At 39.2% G+C, this 23,432-nt stretch overlaps 1 protein-coding gene across 1 annotated transcript in view; it reads right to left on the bottom strand.

Annotated features, from left to right (window-relative positions):
• The window catches only part of nfatc3a (nuclear factor of activated T cells 3a), a 181,336-nt gene that overhangs the window by 104,541 nt on the left and 53,363 nt on the right, over nt 1-23,432 (bottom strand). The window contains exon 4 of the mRNA XM_072547413.1: nt 4,166-4,365. Within this exon, the coding sequence (XP_072403514.1) occupies nt 4,166-4,365 (200 nt within the window). The remainder of the gene's footprint in view (nt 1-4,165; nt 4,366-23,432) is intronic.

Below are 23,432 nucleotides of genomic sequence, written 5' to 3'. Positions count from 1 at the left end.
TCAGGCGACTGACTGTGTGGAGTTTGCACGTTCTCCCCGTGTCTGCGTGGGTTTCCTCCGGGTGCTCCGGTTTCCTCCCACAGTCCAAAGATGTGCAGGCCAGGTGAATTGGCCATGCTAAATTGCCCATAGTGTTAGGTAAGGGGTAAATGTAGACGTAGGGGTATGGGTGGGTTACGCTTCGGCGGGGCGGTGTGGACTTGTTGGGCCGAAGGGCCTGTTTCCACACTGTAAGTAATCTAATCTAATCTAATAATCTCTCCAACATAGTCCTGTTCAGGGCAAAGGTGGAACCTGTCAAAAGGTTGCAGTAAAAAGTTGTATGTGCGCATTTTCTAAGGTTATGCTCTCTGGTTTCAGACTCTCTATAAGGGATTTGGAGTCTTTAGCTTTAAAGTCTGCCTCTGCACCTCCATTGCTCTCTTTCTCAAATTAATTTGCCAGTTCACTTTAGCTCTGCTTTCATTTTCTCATATTTAATCTTACTCAGGTTTGAAATACTACTCTTCGATCTCCTCAAAAATTCAATTGTATTATGATATCCTTGACCCTGGCGCCAGGGAGGCAACACACCATTCTGATTTCTCACAGTCAGCCACAGAATTGTCTGTCTGTGCCTCTGACTATACAGTCCCCTATCACAAGCGTTCCCTTGCAACCTGACATACCCCTTGTTACACTAGAGTCAAGAAATGTGGTGCTGGAAAAAAAATCACAGATCAGGCAGCATCCAAGAAGCAGGAAAGTAGACCTTTCGGTCATAAGCTCTTCACATCAGGAATATTCTAAAACAGAAACTCGCCTGCTCCTCAGATTCTGCTTGACCTGTGTTTTTCCTGCACCACACCTTTTGACTCTGACTCTTCAACATTTGGGTCCTCACTTTCCCCTCATAACACTAGGACCAATCTCAGTACCAGAAATTTGACTGTTTGTGCTACATTCCCCTGAGAGTCCATCAACCCCTACATTTTCTAAACAGCATACTTGTTTGAGATGGGGATAGCCATAAGAGATTCCTGCACTATCTGCCTCCTTCTACTACCTCTTCTGGAGGTAACCCATCTACCTAACAGTATCTGCAGTTTTTCTCCCTTCCTGTAACTGCCATCCATTACACCCCCCCCAACTCCCGTAAATTCCTTACTATCTCTAGATGTGGCTCCAACTACTCCATGCAAACTGATAGGATTTGCAACCAAAGACACTTACTGCAGGCATAATCATCTGTAACATGGAAACTCTCCCTAATCTCCCACATCCGACTGAAAGGTCACATCACTCTACTAAAGGCCATCTTTGCTTCTTCACTATCTACAGACCCAGAAAATAGCACTGTCTCATTGCTCTAAAATAAATACTGCTCCAGGTTAACTTAGTACTTATGGTTTATATTTTAAAAATTTAATCAAACTTTAATTTAAAATTTGGGCTCAGAAAAGATTTACAAGGATGTTGCCAGGGTTGGAGGACTTGAGCAATAGGGAGGGGCTGTTTTCCCTGGAGCGTCAGAGGCTGAGGGGTGACTTTATGGAGGTTTATAAAATTATGAGGCATGGATAGGATAACTAGACAAGGGCTTTTCCTGGGGTGGGGGAGTCCAGAACTAGAGGGCATAGGTTTAGGGTGAGAGAGGAAAGATATGACAGAGACTTAAGGGACAATCTTTTCATGCAGAGGGTGGTGCATGTGTGGAATGAGCTGCCAGAGGAAGTGATGGAGGCCAGTACAATTACAATATTTAAAAGGCATCTGGATAGGTTTATGAATAGAAAGGGTTTGGAGGAATATGAGCAAAGTGCTGGCAAATGGGACTAGAGTAATTTAGGATATCTGGTCAGCATGGATGAGTTGGACAGAAGAGACTGTTTCCATGCTGTACATCACTATGACTCTATGACCAGTTATTTAGCAGCACCTTCAGTCAGAGGTCATTAATCAATTTAATCTGCTACACAATACCAGGTCTAGTAAAGCCTGTTTTCTTGTTGAGATTAGCACAGTGATAATGTCCTTACCTCTAAGCCAGGAGTCTCAGGTAAAACCCCTACCAGTTTAATTTGGACTCCAGGAATCCAAACACACTCGGTAAAACATCATTCGTAGCTCTACCTATGCCGCTAGTTCCTACAATACTGTGATTCTCCTCCTTCTAGTCTAAATTAATTTTGAATCACAAGATATTCTTAATCTTTGTACCAGGCAGCCTTTATATATATATATATATTACTGATTTAAATAATGCAGTTAAATGTAATAGGCCCAAGTTTGCAGATGACACAAAACCAGTCGGTGGTGAGCTGTAAGAAAGGTGAAGATAAGCTCCAATGTGATTTTGACAAGTTGAGTGAGTGAGCGAGCAAATGCATGGAGGACTATGTGCAGTTCTGGTCTCCTTATCTCAGGATATTCTAGCTATTACTTATTAGGCTGATTTCTGGGATGGCAAGACTCATGTATGAAGACAGACTGTATTAGTTAAGACTACATACATCCAAGTTTGAAAACGTGAAGGGGGATCTCATAGAAGCCTCGAAAATTCTACAGGACTATTCAGGGTAAACGCAGGAAGAATGTTCCCATTGACCAGATAGTCCAGAACCAGCGTTCACATTCTAAGGTGTATTTGGACTGAGATAAGGAGACTTTTTTGCATCCAGAGAGAGTGTTGAGCCTGTGAGATTCTCTGCCACAGGAAACAGTTGCGGGCAAAGCATTGAACATTTTCAGGGAGGAGGTAGATAGAGTTATTAGGACTAAAGGGTATGGTAAGAAATGGGAATAGGGTATTGAGTTTGCTGATGTGAAGTAATCATATTGAATATGGAGCATGCTCAACTGGCTGAATGGCCTACTCCCATTCCTATTTTCTATGTTTCTCATCCTCTGAGCTCTTGTTCATGGTTGCTGAGAACAGCACGGATCCCCAACAGATCACTCGCACACTCCTTCATTTCCCTAACTTGAATGACACCCATCATTTCTCCAGTCCTGAAACGTTTTTCTCTCTTCAACTGCTTGTACAATTCCCTTTATAAAGCGGTGTTTCAATCTGTCCCCACTACACTCTCACATAGTGCACTGCAAATCCTAACCACTTGCTCTGTAAACTATCAACTTGAATTAGTGTCCCAAACCTTTCCAATGGTAGGTTTCTCTCCTCTGACTAGATACTTCATATTATGAATGATTGTTTAAATGTACTCTTCTTTAAAAAGTATAGAGCAAGTCACATCAAATACTCTCCTATAGTTCAATGCTAGGAAACCAGTTTCATAAAGGTCCTCACCACTTGTACTTTATCTATTTTTTGCCCACAATCTCCAGCTTTTAGAAGCTTCTCAATATTTCACACATTTTGATCATGTATTAAACAACTACCCATTCATGCCAGATACTTCATGTTTTCAACCTAGGAAATAGGTGAAATATCTTTAAAAGGTCTACTTTGAATAAAATGCAGAACTTTCTTTATCTTAACATGGAAGAAAAATTAAGAAAATTAAGCATCAGTAATATAAGTCACAAATACGTTGCTTTTGCGTAAAAGGAACACAAAAGGTCAAGTACCTATAATGATGTCCTCAAGCATTCAACTGAAAGATGTAGAGTTACATTCAAGTTTCTCTTTCAAATTTGTTATGTAGTGGACAGTTATAATCTTTGCTTCATATATGAATCTAGTTACTGAAGCATGACATTTCTTCATCTTTTGTTCCCTGTAACCTCAACTACATGGAATGATATGAACTAAGAAATCTATTTTCTAAGTCTCGGAGTTGTGAATAAAACCTTGAAACTACCCAATGCATTATAAACCATGTTTTTCTCCATTTATGTTCTGCAATTTATTTTCTGAATTATCAAAGATAAGAGCTTTATGACACCAAACCTTAGAATATTCTTTTGAATCAGTAACTGACTGCTTATGTGTCTATGCACTTTGCAAAAAATATTTTGAGAAATTTAATTTTATGAACTGTATCCTTATACCAGGTGGACTCAAAAGAAGTTTTGTTCTCAGAAATAAACAACTTAAGTAAGCTTCAATGCCTTGAACAGTTAAGGGATTACATCAGTGGGTTTACATCTGTCAAGCATAAAAGGACTTAAGAGAGAAATCGAACAGATAAATACCAATACATTTAGAGATTTAGTTAATTACCTGGCAGTCATATTGTTTTCAGGCAGAAGGGGAATTTCAAGGATCTTTGTACTGGTAACTATAATTTCTTGACTAGCTGTAGCAACAGTCTTGCCAGTGATTCTGTGCACCTGGTAGAATGCATGTGGTCTTAAATAGCGGTCATCAGCAGTACCAATGAACATCTGCAGGTTGATTGGCTTTTCATTGTAACCTTGAAGCTGCAAAAGACAAACACATTTACAGTAAGCAAAAGCTATAAGATTTTATGAACAAAATAGAAAATGAGCACCGAAAGATTAATCAGGGATTCTTCAGAGAGGAGGGGTTTTTCAAACAATACATTTTCCTTTAGCAACACCTGATTACTAAGTAGGAGACAGTAACAAATAAATGGCAATAACTTAACATCAACTTTTCTTTATTGTTGAACATGAACATGAACAAGACAATTCCAAAATACAGCAATGGCATATCAAAAACACTGAAATTGCCTTCTCATCATTATAATGTTAATTTATTGCAAAATGTCTGTTGCCTGCTAATAAAAAAAGTATACTGTACAAAATTTTACATTACATTGTAAAAAGGATGCTGAAATTTGTAATCAATAGTTTTTAAGTACCAATGCCCAAATGTGGAAACAGTAACACAGGTTCAGGAGTTTTGTCATTGCAACTTTAAAATTATAATTACATTGGCTTCTGCCCATTACGTGCTTCTGAATTCTCTCAGAAATAAATAAAATACCAAAGCAATTTAAGAAGGCATCAAACATAATGAAATTTCAAAAGTAAGTACTGGACATGCAATAAACCTGAAATAGAAACAGAAAATGATGGTAACGCAGGCAGCATCCATGGACTGCAAATCAGAAAAATGTCAGGATAATTACTTTTCATTGGAGATGGACAATTTTAAAGGTGGAACAAGTTCCAAGTTAGTGTACACCGAACGTTGATCGAGTAAGAGAACAAAAGCAAAGTTCTTTGAGAGGGTAGAAGGCAGGAGAAATGAGGGGGCAAGGCAAAAGAAATGGCAATAGGAAAAATTGTCTCCAAACTATTATTAGTTGTAACAAAGACAAACTAATAATTTCCTGTTGAAAAAGAAGAACGTTTATTTTCAACCACACCAAAAGCCTAATCCTATTCCCTGATCTTAATGTTAGATTTTAAAACCCATAGCCATTGAAGTTTTAGGAGTTAACTTACTTTAGTACTTTGAGGATGGACATAAAAAGGGAGAAATAACCTCACATGGTGCAGAACTATCTTCCCTATAAAATCCCTGTAAGACCCCTTTCTGCGTAAACACGTCAGTTGAATGACATAAATGAAACTGAAAACAACTGTCAGCCAGAAATTTGCCAGCTAAGGTTCTCGCATCTCATTGTTTGCTCCCCAATTTTTCTGTGTACACAGAATCAGTATTGTGCCCACGATGCTCGAGTTGGGTGGATGCCAAGAATTACTTTAATATTGTAGCACTGTCACATGACATTAAGCTTTAGAGAACCGTTATCATTTAAATAAAACTCATGCTTTTGATGTAAATCTGTGCAATACAAAAATAAAACTACGCAGTACATCCTCTTTGGGTTGAATGGGTAAGTGCAATGTCATTCAGGTGTAGAGGTATACTGTACCTTTAATACAGAGGAGAAGCTAGCTGGGACTGACTTAAAGCACAGAGTGTCCTGAACAAGGTAAAAATGTAACACATGGTTGAAACAAACAGCTGGAGTTGTGCCGTCATGGAATAAAAACAAATTCAAGTTTGGTCAATCAGTTTATATTATGCCCCAGATATCAAAATCCAATCGAATTTGAATTTAGTATTTTGATGACATCAAACCAATGGAATGATCTGACGTTTTGGGTTATAAACCAGACATTTTGAACAGTTAGGGGGAGAATGGCCAAGAAAACCAACAAGTATAGACTGCTAGCCGAATACCTGAGAGGCACTGTTCATATGAAAGACCTGTAAATCAGAATACTGAAGACAACAGAGGAAAATCTACAGAGGAAGATACAAAGAGAAGATGCGACAGCTGGCTGGTTTTGAAATTTGAACTTTTTTTGCAAACCTTAATCAGGGTTTTTAATCTGACCAATATTGTAGAGTAGGAGGTAAAAGATAGGTTTGAGAGAAAGGAATTGTAAATAGTTGTCAGTTTTAATATTCGCTGTTGGACTTAAAGAATAAAATTGTTAAGTTTTACTTTAATAGTGACATCTGGGACGGTTCTTTGCCTCTCAAAATTTACCAGATTACGGCGCGAGGTGAGCTTGTGTGTGTCGGGTTTAACTTAACAGAGGGGTTTACCCCTTGTCGTAATACCAATATCATTTTACCAATTTTGTCCAATGCTGAATTTCATTACCAATTATATTACTTTCAGCTTTTCAAAAGCCCACACTGGAATGCCCAGAATTTTACAGAACAGTGATGGCTCTACTAACAGTTGGAAAATGAAGAGCAACCCTACTTGTGTCAGTCCTGGAAGGCAATGACTAGGTTTTACACTCAATAGAAAATTCATTGCCGGAAGTAGTGGCCTAGTTTCCACTGAAGGTGATGTTTGCTTGAATGCAAATCAAACCAAAGAGGTGGCAGTGACCCTTTCTCTTTCAAGCTGTCATACATCAGCTTAGACTTCAGAGTCAACAGCCTATTCATCTGCGGAGAACATAATTAAGCCTGATCGTCTCCCTTTTTTTTCATCTGGCATTACTAAATAGTAATAAGGAGCATATAAAGGGGGAAAAACTGACAACCTCCTTCAGCTTTACGACTGCATTGGCTTCAAAGTGTAACTTCCATCAACTATATATAAATTGACAAGCAGAACACACTATTTTGGATAAATTAACTTGGAGGGCATTTTATACAACATGAGAATATGTTCAACATGAAGCAAGTCTTTCTCTCCAATCTAGACATCAACAAAATTTGAAATATTTTTATTTTGATTAGTGAGTTACTCTCATACAATGAACCTACTATAATGGTATCGGTTGTAAGGACCATAAGTTGCTCTGTCAGTATAAAGACACAACTGATGATGATGGTCATGACACCTCAGGTAAGGGGACAGTTTGAGAAGGTGGTTACTTCAAGATGATCTCAGCCAGTTCGGGAATTGAAATCACTGTTGCCATCACTCTGCATTGCAAACCAGCTTTAAGGGCAGAGCTGGGCATAGGATTAGTAAACAAGTCTATTAAAAAAATCCTAGAATCAGCAAGAAGGATCAGCAAAGATGTTTGAGCCCAGGTAAGTTACGATACAAGATGGCAGTAAACCCTTCTGCTAATTAAACCAAACACACAGAAAAGCTCACTTCGCCTCATAATCTGTTAAAATGAGTGGCAGAGAACTATCTAAATTCCACTATTTAAAGAAAAAAATAACACTTTTATTCCTTAACTTTAAAATGAACATTAATCAACAACTATTTAGAACTCTACGCTTTCTTTCTCTTAAATGTTTGTTATCTACCTCCCACTCTATAACAATACACCAATCCAACAAAACCCTTATTAAATTTACAGCAACTCAATTTTCAAAACCAGACAGCTGCTATTGTATCCAGTGTTGATGTTCCTCTGTTTGTCGATCTCCCTGGGTCATCTCAGGTCTTCTGCTGCAAAGACTTTTCATATGCAAAAGGCACTTTTAATACCGAGTTTTCGGGCAGTCTGTCTTACAATGGCAATAATTGAAACTGATTGGTTAAATTCAAACTGCTGTGAAAACAATTGAGGTATCTAGGTTACAGCCAAATGTTACACCTTTCAATTTTCCAGCACACTCTGACATGACAGGTGCTTGCCAGCTTTCACTCTCTCAAGATACAGTACACACTTCCAACTTCATAACACCTTCCCCCCTTAAGAAAAAAAAAACAAACCATCATAATGAAAAGATGGTTTCATTTTGTTTTCTAATTCTTAACCCTATTACAATGAAATACACAGAATATTAATCAAAGCTCATTAACTTCTACACACACATATATAGGTGTCTGTTCAATCTTATCTATACTTTTATCTGTTAACTCCACAATAACGTATCTGCTATCACATTCTTATGACCCGCAACATGTACAAATTGTAAATTAAAAGTCTGTAATGTAAGACTACAACCAAATAGTCTCATTCTTGTCTTTAAAGCGTTCCAAAGATGTAAGAGGATCGTGATCAGTGTACACAACCATTGCCGATGCATTGTTCATGACATAAACATTAAAATGTTGTACGGCCGGTACCAAACTCAATAATTCCTTTTTGATTATAGAGTATTTTCTCTGGTGGGTATTGAGGTTCTTTGAAAAGTTACCAACTGGCAGTTCAATTCCATCATCATCTTCCTGTAGCAGTACCATTCCAACTCCTATATCGCTAGCATTGATTGCAAATTTGCAGGGTTTCAAGAAGTTTGGTGTAGCTAAAACTGGCAAAGTGGTTAATACTACTTTTAAAATGTCAAATGCCTCTTGGCATTGTTCGGTCCACTGAAAGTTTGTGTTCTTCAACAAATCTATTAATGGTGCCACTACGCTGCTGAAGCTTAGAACAAATTTGCGATAGAATCCGCTTAGTCCCAAAATTCACAGCACCCCTTTCTTCAAGGTTGGTCGTGGAAATTCCTCGATGGCCATCGTCTTTGCATTCCTTGGGATCAACCTTCCATATCTGATGTTACGTTCTAAGAATGTCACCTCTGTCTTCGTGAATTCTGTTTTCTTTCAGTTTAAAGAGCTCTGCCAACTGTACCATGTGATCTTTCCAGGACTCACTAAAGATCACTACATCATCCAGATAAACTGCACAGTTTCTTAATGCAACTATAACTCTGTTCATGAGTCTCTGGAATGTGGCGGGTGCATTCTTCATTCCACTTTGAACTGATTCAGCCCGTTTGGGGTTACAAATGCAGAAATTTCTTTCACTTTCTCAGATAAAAGGTACCTGCCAATAACCACATAGTAAGTCCAACTTTGTGATATAACCAGCTTGTCCAACTTTCTCTATACAATCCTTCAATCTCTGTATTGGGTACGAATCCGATTTTGTTATGGTGTTGACCTTCCGATAGTCCACATAAAATCGTTGAGTCCCATCAGGTTTGGGAACTAACACTATCAGCAAATTCCACTCGTTCTGTATTGGTTCGCCTCCACTTACTTCTGGACCTGTGTAGCTTTGAAAGAAATAAGCCTGTAGGGGTGTTGTTTTATCGGAACAGCATTACGTAAGTTTACCTCAAGCATAATAGATTAGTCCTCCCCATCTTTTCCCTGCATATGTCCTCATATTACTGCAACAAACCTTTCAACTGTGTTCTTTGCTCCTGAGGCAGATAGTTTACTAATCTCAAGGACTTCATTATTGAACATATTTTGAGGCACATCAAATTCCACAACATCTGGATTTGCAGGGCAGTAACACACACCTGTTTCTCCATTTCCTTCTATTATAACAAGTTTCAAGATATTCACATGACATAGTAATTTTTCCTATCCAGGAGCTTTACTGAATAGTTTACCTGACTCAACCTTTTCTCAATTTGAAAGCGACCACTAAACCTGGCTTTGAAGGGATCTCCTATCACTGGTAACAATACTAATATGTCATCTCCACTGGAAAACGCACAACTTTTAGAATTTTTATCTGCCACCTGCTTCATTCTACGAAGTGCCCTCTTCAGGTGCTGTTTAGCTAACTCACCTACCAGATTTAATCTCACCCTCACCTCCAATACATAACCCAAGTGTGAGATCTGAGACTTTGGTCCTGATAATTTCTTTATAATTAATTTCAAAGGGCCTCTCGCTTCATGTTCAAATATTAACTCAAAGGGAGTAAAGTGAAGTACATTCATTTGGGACATCATAATGGCAAACAATACAAATGGGATACCTTTATTCCAATCATTCGGGTAATCCTGACAGTACGCTCTTAACATGGTCTTCAGGGTCTGATGCCTCTTTTTCTAAAGCTCCCTGAAATTCAGGATGATACGCACTTGATTTAAAGTGTTGCATACCAAAGCTATCTGTGACTTTCCTAAAACAGCCTTGCATTAAAATTTGATCCTTGGTCTGACCAAGGATCTCTCAGGGTAGCCCATACCGCGTGAAGAAAGCTACTAACTCCTCTACCACCCTTTTTGCCTTAATACTATGCAATGGGATTGCCTCTGGAAATCTGGTAGACACATCCATTATGGTTAGCAAGTACTGGTTCCCACTTTTAGTTCTCGGGAGGAGTTCTACACAATCAATCACAACCCGCGTGAAAGGTTCTTTGAATGCAGGAATTGGCAACAAAGGTGCTGGTGTTATTACTGCCTGTGGTTATCTCTATAAGGTCTTACTTTTAACCAACCACAAATAACCGAAATTAAACACCTTGTCTATTTCAAGTTTTCACTTAACGATCTAAGTGTTTAAATCTGCTGAGATCTGTTACTGCAAATCTGTCCAAAAATCAGACTGGACCTGTCCAAACCTTCAAAATCATGGACCCAAGCCCCCAAACTATTATGACAGAGAGGTAAACCCTTCTGCTAATTATACCAAACACACAGAAAAGCACACCTCGCCTCGTAATCTGTTAAAGTATGATTGACAGAGAACTACCGAAATTCCACTCTTTAAAGGAAAAATAACTTTATTCTTTAACTTTAAAATGAACATTAAACAACAATTATTTACAACTCTAAGCCTACTCTCTTTTAAAGGTTTGTTATTTACCTCCCACTCTCTAACAATATACTGATCAATAAAGCCCCTATTAAATTTACAGCAACTTAATTTCCAAAACCAGACAGTGGCTGTCATCCCCAGTGTTGATCTTCCTCTGTTTGTAGATCTCCATGTCGTCTTTGGTCTTTTGCTGCACAGACTTATAATATGAAAGAGGTACCTTTATAGCAAGTTTTCAGGCAGTCTGTCTGACACTGGCAGGTTGTGCTCTTTCTGGCGAACTGTCCAAAATGCCTGCTTTTCATATCCCAAACATTGGATCAATTCATTGGTTCGATGTTGCCAAAATGGTAAAATTCAAATTTGATTGGGTTTTAGTATCTTAGGGCATAATTTAAACTGACTGATTAAATTTAAACGGCTGTGAAAACAATTGCGGTGTCTAGGTTACAGCCAAAATGTTACATCTTTCAATTTTCCAGCATACTGTGACATGACAGACATTTGCCAACTTTCACTCTCTCAAAGGTACAGTACACACCTTGAACTTCAGAACAAATAACATGAGCTGTGTCATGCTTTGTAGTCAGATGAGCAGTGCCCTGGTTCCAACTAACCAAAGTTTTCACTAGCAAACAGAAAACACGCCAATGAATCAAAGTGCCTTCTCAATTGCAAAACATTTGTTTGGTGTATGAATAGGAAGGGTTGGGAGGGATATGAGCCGGGTGCTGGCAGGTGGAACTTGTTTGGGTTGGGATAACTGGTCGGCATCGATAGGTTGGACTGAAGGGTCTGTTTCCGTGCTGTACATCTCTATGACTCTACTGTGCCATAAATATTCAAAATATTCCCTTCTTGCATCTACCCTACTTTTAACTGCCAAGAATAGAGGGGACAAAACTTGGCCAGAGCTGAAGCATTTGCCTTGACTCACATTCACTTTGTTTTCAGCCTGTAAAGAACAATGACCTCATCACTGGTTCAGATTTCACCTCAAAGCTTAGATTTATCCAAAGCTTCATTGTCCATATCCCACAGGCACGATATCCTATTACCAAAACACTATCCTCAATTACCTCCAATAGCCTCCTGTTCCTCATCACAAACTTCACAATTTCATCTGTCACAAGTCTCGAACCGTATTAACTAACTCCACAACCTTTCTTTATCTCTTTCTGTAGCCCAGTATCTCTACTTTGTTCTTCCAATTCTGTTGTATTAGGCAATTCCTTGTCTATTCATTTTACCATCAGAAAACTTCTGCATCTTGAATCAACACTATCTTTCCCCATAAAGCTACCTAAATCTTCAACTCCTTCCTCCAATATCTTTCCTATTCAATTTCAACCCTCTAACTGTAAAACACACTGGAATATTTTACTATATAAAGTACGTAAAAGAAAGTTTTCTGAAGCATATGATTGCAGATTCATAGACATTTATAGTGCAGAAGGAGGCCATTCAGTCTATCGTGTCTGAGATAATCAATGATCTGATGACACTAATTCTACTTTCCAGCTTTTGGCCCGCAGCCCTGTAAGCTTTTGTAATAAAAGTAAAATTATAAACATTTCTTAAATATTTTTATGAGTTTCTGAGTGGACGTTGATGTAATGTTTCTATCGGGACATCAAGATCTCCTTCGGATAATTGACATTCAGTTAGATTAGATTAGATTAGATTAGATTACTTACAGTGTGGAAACAGGCCCTTCGGCCCAACAAGTCCACACCGCCCCGCCGAAGCGTAACCCACCCATACATCTACATTTACCCCTTACCTAACACTATGGGCAATTTAGCATGGCCAATTCACCTGGCCTGCACATCTTTGGACTGTGGGAGGAAACCGGAGCACCCGGAGGAAACCCACGCAGACACAGGGAGAACGTGCAAACTCCACACAGTCAGTCGCCTGAGGCGGGAATTGAACCCGGGTCTCAGGCGCTGTGAGGCAGCAGTGCTAACCACTGTGCCACCGTGCCGCCCACCAGTTAATCGAGATTCCTCTGGATAATGTTATAAGGGGCATTGATAGGGTGGATAGAAAGACAAACTTTCCTTTATTAGAGGGATTTAAGGTAAAAGATAGAAGGCCAAGAGTAGAGTTGATTATAACTCTTTTTATTTGGAGGGGGGTCTTTGGAACTCCTTGACACACAACTGTGGGGGCAAAGACGGTGTGTAAATTTATGGCTGAAGTAGATTGATTCTTGATCGGCAGGGAAATCAAGGGTTATGGGGAAGAAGGGCAGAAAGTGGACTTGAGGAGTATCAGACTCACAATGATCCTACTGAATGGCAGAATGGGTGAGAGGTCTAGTAGAGTCATAGAAATGTACAGCATGGAAACGGACCCTTCGGTCCAACCCGCCCATGCCGACCAGATATCCCAACCCAATCTAGTCCCACCTGCCAGCAGCCGGCCCAAATCCCTTCAAACCCTTCCTATTCATATACCCATCCAAATGATTCTTAAAATGTTGTAATTGTACCAGCCTCCACCACATCCTCTGGCAGCTCATTCCATACACGTACCACCCTCTGCGTGAAAACATTGCCCGAGGTCTCTTTTATATCTTTCCCCTCTCACCCTAAACCTATGCCCTCTAGTTCTGGACTCCCCGACCCCAGGGAAAAGACTTTGTCTATTTATCTTATCCATGCCCCTCATAATTTTGGAAACCTCTATAAGGTCACATCTCAACCTCTGACGCTCCAGGGAAAACAGCCCCAGCCTGTTCAGCCTCTCTCTATAGCTCAAATCCTCCATCCCTGGCAACATCCTTATAAATCTTTTCTGAACCCTTCCAAGTTTCACAACATCTTTCCAACAGGAAGGAGACCAGAATTGCACACAATTTTCCAACAGTGGCCTAACCAACGTCCTGTACAGCCGCAACATGACCTCCCAACTCCTGTACTCAATACTCTGACCAATAAAGGAAAGCATACCAAACACCTTCTTCACTATCCTATCTACCTGCAACTCCACTTTCAAGGAGTTTTGAACCTGCACTCCAAGGTCTCTTTGTTCAGCAACACTCCCTAGGACCTTACCATTAAGTGTATAAGCCCTGCTAAGATTTGCTTTCCCAAAATGCAGCGCCTCGCATTTATCTGAATTAAACTCCATCTGCCACTTCTCAGCCCATTGGCCCATCTGGTCCAGATCCTGTTGTAATCTGAGGTAATCTGTCTTTCTATCCACCCTATCAATGCCCCTTATAATCTTTGATAATCTTTGCTATCCACTACACTTCCAATTTTGGTGTCATCTGCAAACTTACTAACTGTACCTCTTATGCTCGCATCCAAATCATTTATGTAAATGACAAAAAGTAGAGGACCCAGCACCGATCCTAGTGGCACTCCACTGGTCACAGGCCTCCAGTCTGAAAAACAACCCTTCACCACCACCCTCTGTCTTCTACCTTTGACCCAATTCTGTATCCAAATGGCTAGTTCTCCCTGTACTCCATGAGATCTAACCTTCCTAATCAGTCTCCCATGGGGAACCTTGTCGAATGCCTAATTGAAGTCCATATAGATCACATCTACTGCTCTGCCCTCATCAATCTTTGTTACTTCTTCAAAAAACTCAATCAAACTTGTGAGACATGATTTCCCAAGCACAAAGCCATGTTGACTATCCCTAATCAGTCCTTGCCTTTCCAAATGCATGTACATCCTGTCCCTCAGGATTCTCTCCAACAACTTGCCCACCACTGAGGTCAGGCTCACCGGTCTACAGTTCCCTGGCCCTTCTTAAACAGTGGCACCACGTTTGCCAACCTCCAGTCTTCTAGCACCTCACCTGTGACTATCGATGATACAAATATCTCAGCAAGAGGCCCAGCAATCACTTCTCTAGCTTCCCACAGAGTTCTCAGGTACACCCGATCAGGTCCTGGGTACTTATCCACCTTTACCAGTTTCAAGACATCCAGCACTTCCTCCTCTGTAATTTGGACATTTTGCAAGATGCCACCATCTATTTCCCTACAGTCTATATCTTCCATATCCTTTACCACAGTAAATACTGATGCAAAATATTCATTTAGTATCTCCCCCATTTTCTGAGGCTCCACACAAAGGCCGCCTTGCTGATCTTTGAGGGGCCCTATTTTCTCCCTTTTGTCCTTAATATATTTGTAAAAACCCTTTGGATTCTCCTTAATTTGATTTGCCAAAGCTATCTCATGTCCCCGCTTTGCCCTCCCAATTTCCATCTTAAGTATAATCCTACTTTCTTTATACTCTTCTAAGGATTCACTCGATCTATCCTGTCTATACCTGACATATGCTTCCTTCTTTTTCTTAACCAAACCCTCAATTTCTTTAGTCATCAAGCATTCCCTATACCTACCAGCCTTCCCTTTCACCCTGACAGGAATATACTTTCTCTGGATTCTTGTTATCTCATTTCTGAAGGCTTCCCATTTTCCAGCCGTCCCTTTACCTGCGAACATCCGCCTCCAATCAGCTTTCGAAAGTTCTTGCCTAATACCGTCAAAATTGGCCTTTCTCCAATTTAAAATTTACACTTTTAGATCTGGTCTATCTTTTTCCATCACTATTTTAAAACGAATAGAATTATGGTTGCTGGCCCCAAAGTGCTCCCCCACTGACACCTCAGTCACCTGCCCTGCCTTATTTCCCAAGAGTAGGTCAACTTTTGCACTTTATCTAGTAGGTACATCCACATCAGAAAATTGTCTTGTACACACTTAAATTCCTCTCCATCTAAATCTTTAACACTATAGCAGTCCCAGTCGATTTTTGGAAAGTTAAAATCCCCTACCATAACTACCCTATTATTCTTACAGATAGCTGAGATCTCCTACAAGTTTGTTTCTCAATTTTCCTCTGACTATTAGGGTGTCTATCATACAATCCCAAGAAGGTGATCATCCCTTTCTTATTTCTCAGTTCCACCCAAATAACTTCACTGGATGTATTTCAGGGAATGTCCTCCCTCAGCACAGGTGTAATGCTATCCCTTATCAAAAATGCCACACCCCCTCCTCTCTTGCCTCCCTTTCTATCCTTCCTGTAGCATTTGTATCCTGGAACATTAAGCTGCCTGTCCTGCCATTCCCTGAGCCATGTTTCTGCAACTGCTATGGTATCCCAGTCCCATGTTCCTAGCCATGCCCTGAGTTCATCTGCCTTCCCTGTTAGGCTCCTTGCATTGAAATAAATGCAGTTTAATTTATTAGTCCTACCTTGTCCCTGCCTGCCCTGACTGCTTGACTCACTTCTGTTCTCAACTGTACCAGTCTCAGATTGATCTCTTTCCTCACTATCTCCCTTGGTCCCACCCCCCCACCTTACTAGTTTAAATCCTCCCAAGCAGTTCTAGCAAATTTCCCTGCCAGTATATTAGTCCCCTTCCAATTTAGGTGCAATCCGTCCTTCTTGGACAGCTCACTTCTCCCCAAAAGAGATTCCAATGATCCAAAAATGTGAATCCTTCTCCCATACACCAGCTCCTCAGCCATGCATTCATCTGCTCTATCCTCCTATTCCTGCCCTCACTAGCTCATAGCACTGGGAGTAATCCAGATATTACTACACTTGAGGACGCCCTTTTTAAATTTCTGCCTGTAATCTCCCTTCAGAATCTTTTCCCTTCCTATATATTTGGTTCCAATGTGGACAATGACGTTTTGCGGGCCCCTCTCCCGTGAGAACATTCTGCACCCTCTCAGAGACATCCTTGATCCTGGCACCAGGGAAACAACACACCATTCTGCTTTTTCTCTGCTGGCCACAGAAACGTCTGTCTGTACCTTGGACTACAGAATCCCCTAACACAATTGATGTCTTGGAAGCCAACGTACCCCTCGTTGCATTAGAGCCAGTCTCAATACCAGAAACTTGGCTGTTCGTGCAACGTTCCCCTGAGCATCCATTACCCCTGCATCCACTCTTGTTCTTATTTCTCACGGTCTTATGGGTTCTCTTTCTACCTTTGCCATTCCAAAAAAAACACCACCGCCTTATCCAATCTTTCCTCATAGCTCAGACCCTCAAGCCCAGGAAGCATCTGATAAATTGCATTTGCACTCTCTAGTGCAATCACAACCTTCCAATAATGTGGTGACCAGAACTGCATTCATTATGCCTGTTGTGGCCAAACTAGCATTTTACATACTTCGAGCATAATCTTCTGCTCTTGCATTCTATACCTCAGCTAATAAAGACAAATATCCCATATGCTGCTTTGACTAAGTTATCTACTTACTTTACTGCCTTCAGGGATCTGTGGATAAGCATACAGAGATTCTTCTGACCTTCAGTCAAGTAGGAAAGATAGAACTTGCATTTTATGTAGGTGTGTTCCATAGCACCAGGACATCCCAAAGTGCTGAAGTCAATTTAAGTAGTTGAGGTCTGGCTCCGACTGGAAATTAGATCCTTATGGTTCCAGAAACCACAAGGAGCTAAAAGACTAAATAATCTGTTTATGGTTTCAGCTGAGGGATAAATTTTGGTCAAACCATCTTGAGTATTTCCCTGTTTTTAAAGGAAAATGCCATGTTAAGTGGACCGTCAAGGCAATGCAAAAAGGTGCAATGCAAAAGGTGATAACTTTTGACAGTGCATAACTCTGACTTAAATGTATCACCTTTTGTCTCAGATGATGCAGCCCACATTATACATCATCAGTTAGATAAGGGATCTGAAGAACTCCCTCCCTTTATATATTTTGATGCATTAAACTGCATTCTTCAAAAGTATTCAAATAAAGAAAACTACTTGGATATTTTTCTCACTTCTTTTTAATTTGTGCTTCATAGTTTTGGAATAATACATTTTGACTCCTAAACTGTTAACAATTATCCCTGTAAAATAAATGCGATAAATAAAACAATTACTAAATGAATTCAAATTAATGTAAATAAATTAGAGGCAAGCAACACATTTATATATGTTATGCAAATAAATGATCAGATGAATACTATTTGGATTTGAAAAATGTCTCTGAATAACTTTTTCTTCCCTTTCTTTGAAAAGCAGAGAGCTTTACTGACTCCAGTAAAATTCTTACTTCCTTGCACTTTGGCTATTCACCATGTTACAGACCCTATCTATGTTCCCAAAAAGCAAGAGCTTCAAAATTGCAGCACAGAACTAGCCTAATTATTTACTAGCCTAAACAAGACCAAAAATATGACTAATTCCTTCACTCCTGTCAAAACAGATTATTTCGTATTTACCACTATAGACAACAATAAACCTCAGCTTCCTTTCAACTTCTACCAAGTATTTCCTTGAACAACTTTCCCCAGATTCCTTCACCCATCTCCCACATATGCAAGGAATCCATGGAACTCCTTGGCGTGAATTGTAGGGATATCAGTTGTTTATGTTGAACTCCCCTATCCTACCACCCAAGCCAAGTACTCCCACCATTAGCTCCAGCCTAGCCTTGAACTAGTACTATTTTAATTTCCTTCACCAGCAGTCAGAACAGAGAAGATATTCACAATATGTGGTTCATTGCTTCAGAGTCATCTGTGTCGGAGAAGGATCCTCTGCTGTGCTTCCCCTGCTGGTATAATGAACATACAGCATGTACTGCATTGAATGACACCGAGAGGTCGGTGTACATCTAACCAAAAATGGATAAAAGGCTCGATTTGTTATGTGCGAGAGAAGGAGGCAAAAAATACACAAACACTTAAAAGATGGAACCAAAGAACAAAAAGCACCAAACCACTATTAAAAAATATATACAACTTCAGTGGAACCTGGATAAGTGAGGCAAACACAGGAACAACAGTACAAAACACAAGGAAAACGTTGCATACTTGGTCCTCATGGTCTACTAACTTTCTAGCCATGGATCTCTGTACTCCTGAGGTCAACCCCAGACAACCATCATTTTTCTTCCCCACTGTTTCATCCAGTCTGCCTTGGTAAACATCGCAGAGCACGTAGGATTGGCATTGACATTTTTTATTACTTGTGGGAAGGCCATGCTCCTAGATCTCGAGAATAATGAGAACAGAGTACAGAGATAAAGCAACTTTCAGTCTTTGAATGAGTGTCTCTGCCTGGAACAACCTGGACTTTGCAATAGCAAATAATGATGAAACCTTGTGTATGTTTGTCATTATAATTCCAATGAAACTCAGCAACTCTGGAAGTCTGTATATACAGAATAACATGAAAATCTAGATGTTGCTGGCAGCTACATAATGCTGCTCCAGAGAGTATCCTGCTGAGATCCTACTAGAATGTAAGCACATAGCAATCATTGAATTTACAAAACGCCCAGTCTTACATTGTTAATCTTGCTTTGAAAACCTTCAAATACCTTACATCTTGTTAAATGATGCATAACTAGCTTTTTAACTAGTGTGTTAACTTCAGAATTACTAGAAGATACATTCATTCTGAAAACTCCTGAGAAGTTACTTTTATATTTGTGGAATATCAAATTTCTCTGTTATGATAAAACTTAACTAAATATTTTTCTTTTTATATAACATTCATGATAATTAGCTTCCGTCACAATTCAATCATTTAATTTTAAATCCAAAAACTTAAAGGTGAATGATAAATAATGCTGTTCAACTTTGTGGTTTGCTGACTATGCAAACATTTCTGTGTAGTTGTCCATTTCCCCTGCTTGAAGGCATCACTCCCAGTGGACACCTGGAGCTCCCATTTGCTTATAAATTGTTCTAAAGTCATGACAGGAAAAGGGAAATCCAAGTCACAAAGTTCAACAGATCATTATGCACAGTGGTAGTGTCACCAACTCTAAGACTGAGCTCATTACGTCTTCAATCCTTGAGTGCAACTTCAACCTAATACCTCCTGACTCAGGGGTGGTATTCCTGGTGAAGGGCTTTTGCCCAAAACGTCAATTTTCCTGTTCCTTGGATGCTGCCTGAACTGCTGTGCTTTTCCAGCACCACTCGACTCCAGAATCTGATTTTCAGCATCTGCAATCATTGTTTTTACCTCAGGGGTGGATGTTTGATCACTGTCAAGTTGGCTATTTGCACTAAGCAGAAGTTTAAGGAATGACATTCTACTCCAAATTAAGTTGAAGCTTTTACACAGAACGCGGGCTCAAAGACAGACAACAAGAAAATAAGATGACTGTCCCAATTTTGCGTTTTCACTCCATCTGAAGCATTAAGTATTCCTTCAGTAGTTTCTATGGTGTGCAAAGAGGCATTCAGAAACTCTCGCTACCTGGTCAAATTATGCAGTCTGAATAATTAAAAGCTGAACAGGGGAATAATTATCATTCAGCTTTTATTAAATTTCATATTTAACTTGTGAGTGTGGGTTAAAGCTAAGAGTTGAGTTTGCATAGGGGAGGAGGGTCAAGCAAAAGAAAATTCAAAACATGCTCCAGATACAAGATGGTGACTTGTTTCTTGGTTAGCAAAAGGCATGTGCAACTGTATGGGTTGCATGCTGTGTAATCAATTGCCGATGAGGGTTCAATTTAGCAGCTAGGTTTTGAAGGTAAAACTGCCATCAAAGTATTGATAATTCAATTTGCAATATGTTTCAAAATCACCTGGAAAAACAAAGAAACTCCTAATTGTCACAGAATGAGGGGTGTCCCAATTTTGACCCATCAATTAAGCGAACTCTATTTAGCAAACTGAACATGCTTAGAAATGTCAGTAAGTCCTTTGAATTGTTCAGGGAAAATAGATCCTGTCACAACCTTACTCTTGAGACACTAAAGTCGTGAAATAAAAAAAACAAGGTTTTAAAAGAATTATTCAATTATTAAACTTGGTTAAACAATTCTGAAGTGATTTTCAATTTGTTTAAACTGACAGTGGAAGTTTAGTTGAATAAATTTACTGATTTTATTTTCTCCTAAAATATTTTGTGCAATTCAATTGGTACAACTCCTCTTACTTTAATTCTTAGGTTTTCGTGACTGGTCATTCTAGCTTGCTTTCCAGGAGTCCTTGATCATTTTTCAGTGGTTATGCTGCAGCAAATCTTCACTGGTCCTTTTCTACTTCTTCAATTCTGATCTGTTGCTATTTAACTTTGGGAGGTAAGAGATCACCGGGGTAGATAACGCCATAGAAAGGATAAGAAGCATTTAGAGTTTTACAGATGCAGAGATACAGAGCAAAGATGTCAGAACAAACATGCACAAAGTGTTAGTTAAACAGTAGTGTGCAGTTTTAGTTGCCCCATTAAAGGAGGATACTGAGGTCATATACACTGTACAGATTTATCAAAATGATGCCAGCGATGAATAGCTGTAATTATGAGAAAATATTTGAGTAAAGAAATATTCCCATTGGACCAAGCAGATTAATTAGAGACTTAATAGATGTTGGGATTATGAGAAGTTCAGACATGGAGAATAAAAGAAATCCATTTCCCCTTTTTCTGAAATCAGTGACAAAAGGCCATCAATTCACAATATCCAAGAGTGTGCAGGCAGATCAGGAGACTCTTTCCTACAGACTTTGAAATTCTTTTCACCAAGGATTTCTTGAAGCAAAAATCGTTGCGAAATTAAGTTTAGACTGTTCCATCAAACAACCTCCTTCTGAGTTGTAAACTCACTGTGCTAGGCCCTTAAGTGCCTAAATGAATGCTCAGGATTGCCAGTCTTTGAAACATTTATCATGTTCCTCTGTCCACAGATGCTGCCAGACCTGCTGAGTACTTCTAGCATTTTATTTTTATTTCAGATGTTTCTGCTTTTGACAAAATTATTAATAGTTACCAGTCACTAAGCAGTTTTTATCTCTTTTCTCAGCAGCTTCAAAGTAATCTTCCATTTGATTCCAAAGACACACTAAGCCAACTTTATTCAGTTCTCCTATTGATTCAAGTTGCCCATATAACTTCTGGCTTCCCCAACTCACTAGTTCTATGTTCCCTGACACCTTCCTAAGACATGTCTGCCTTTTCATTCTGCACTTCACTACCTATGCCACCATATCAAGGTTATCATATTGTCTCACTTCCTGTAGACAAAGCCATAGGAGATCAGTAGTGAAGACCAACAGTAAAGTTCAAGTTCAAGTTCAGGTTCAGAATTTACCAGATTAAATACCCAGCAGAGGACCTTTTTTGAAAAAAAATTAACTTGGGTAAAATTAATTATGCAATAAACTGAATTCAAACGATTGTTCCCTGAAGTTATAATGGAACTTCAGAAGAGGACTTTGGCTTAATGTATGATAAATAATAAAACAAATAGATTACAAATTTCTAATATACTGCAACACATAAAGGTTTAAAGTCAAGAGCCTTTGCTGGACAGAAAGAGAGAGATTGGATTGTAGAGGGATTTTCACCTTTCAATTTATCGTGATAAAAGCACAACTCCTTTACCTCATAAAATATCCATGAATGAGAACAATATTGGATTATTGCTCTCTTAAAATGCACCTGCCATTCTTTCATCAATCACATACCAAATTTCAATTGGCAAGTGTGGATCAAACACACCATCTAACAGGGAAGAATGCAATGTCTGCAGGGTTCATGGTTATTTAATCTAACAAGACCTCAGCGACCAGCTGTTACACATCACAACTCAAGCATATGAATTCTGAGTTATATTAAAGTACTGACATTTATACCTTCCAGATCAGTAAAACCACCACATGCCCTTTCTGCAGAGATAGTAAACAGAAACTAAAATAAAACTGCTGTATAATATTACATATGTTGATCATCTAATTTAAGGACATTTTATTTTGGTCTCCATCTGTTCTATCAGCACTCTCCAGTTATAGCAAAACAAATTAGCTTATAAACATTATAAAATTAAATTCTCCTCAAAAACACTGTAAAGTTTAAAAACTATATTGATCATCTTTCAGTTACTTTAGTGGGCCATTATATATTATATAGTGTCAGCAGTGAAGTCCATTCTCCCCCCAGCATGTAACATTACACTTGCACTGACACCCATTGCTTGTACAAGGAACCATTGCCAAGTTGTTTCTTTATGTTTCTCTTGTGTTTCCATGGCAAAGGTCAGTGTGTGCGTAAATAAAATTGCAGTGAAGGGGCTAACGCCAAAGGTCACTGCAGGATAAAAGCAATCCCAAGCAACGAAGCAATTACAGTCACTGTAGCTGTTCTTGGTCATGTACTAAAGTAAATAAATGATAAACTGAGTAAAAATCATTTAAAAGTCAAAATATTCAGATGAAAAGGAAAGTACATAGATATGATATTTAATATGGATTCTTCAGTGACCTTTAAAAGGGGAACAATACTATACTATAATCACACGGAACCTATTTATTCTGTAGTGCAAGACAGCCAACTAATCCACATTCAAAAACATACATGAACATGAATAAAGTTCAGATGATAAAATTAACTTTTAACTGGCCCGCCAGTGAAGCCCAAAGTTACTAGGAAATCTCTGGCAATTAATGACTGCGATAAACTCTTTATAAGAGAAATAAGAAGAATTGCTATAGGCTCATTTCTCCCTCCCCACTACAATGCAATATGAATTCTTACTAAAATTTAATGTGTGGTCTTTAATGCACTGCATCATGACAAATTACCTTTGATATTTTCTCCCACC

Source organism: Chiloscyllium punctatum, chromosome 26 (genome assembly GCF_047496795.1).
Source record: "Chiloscyllium punctatum isolate Juve2018m chromosome 26, sChiPun1.3, whole genome shotgun sequence".
Taxonomy (NCBI): Eukaryota; Metazoa; Chordata; class Chondrichthyes; order Orectolobiformes; family Hemiscylliidae; genus Chiloscyllium; species Chiloscyllium punctatum.
Note: the sequence above shows the minus strand (reverse complement) of the source record. Positions and strands in the feature narration are given on the sequence as shown.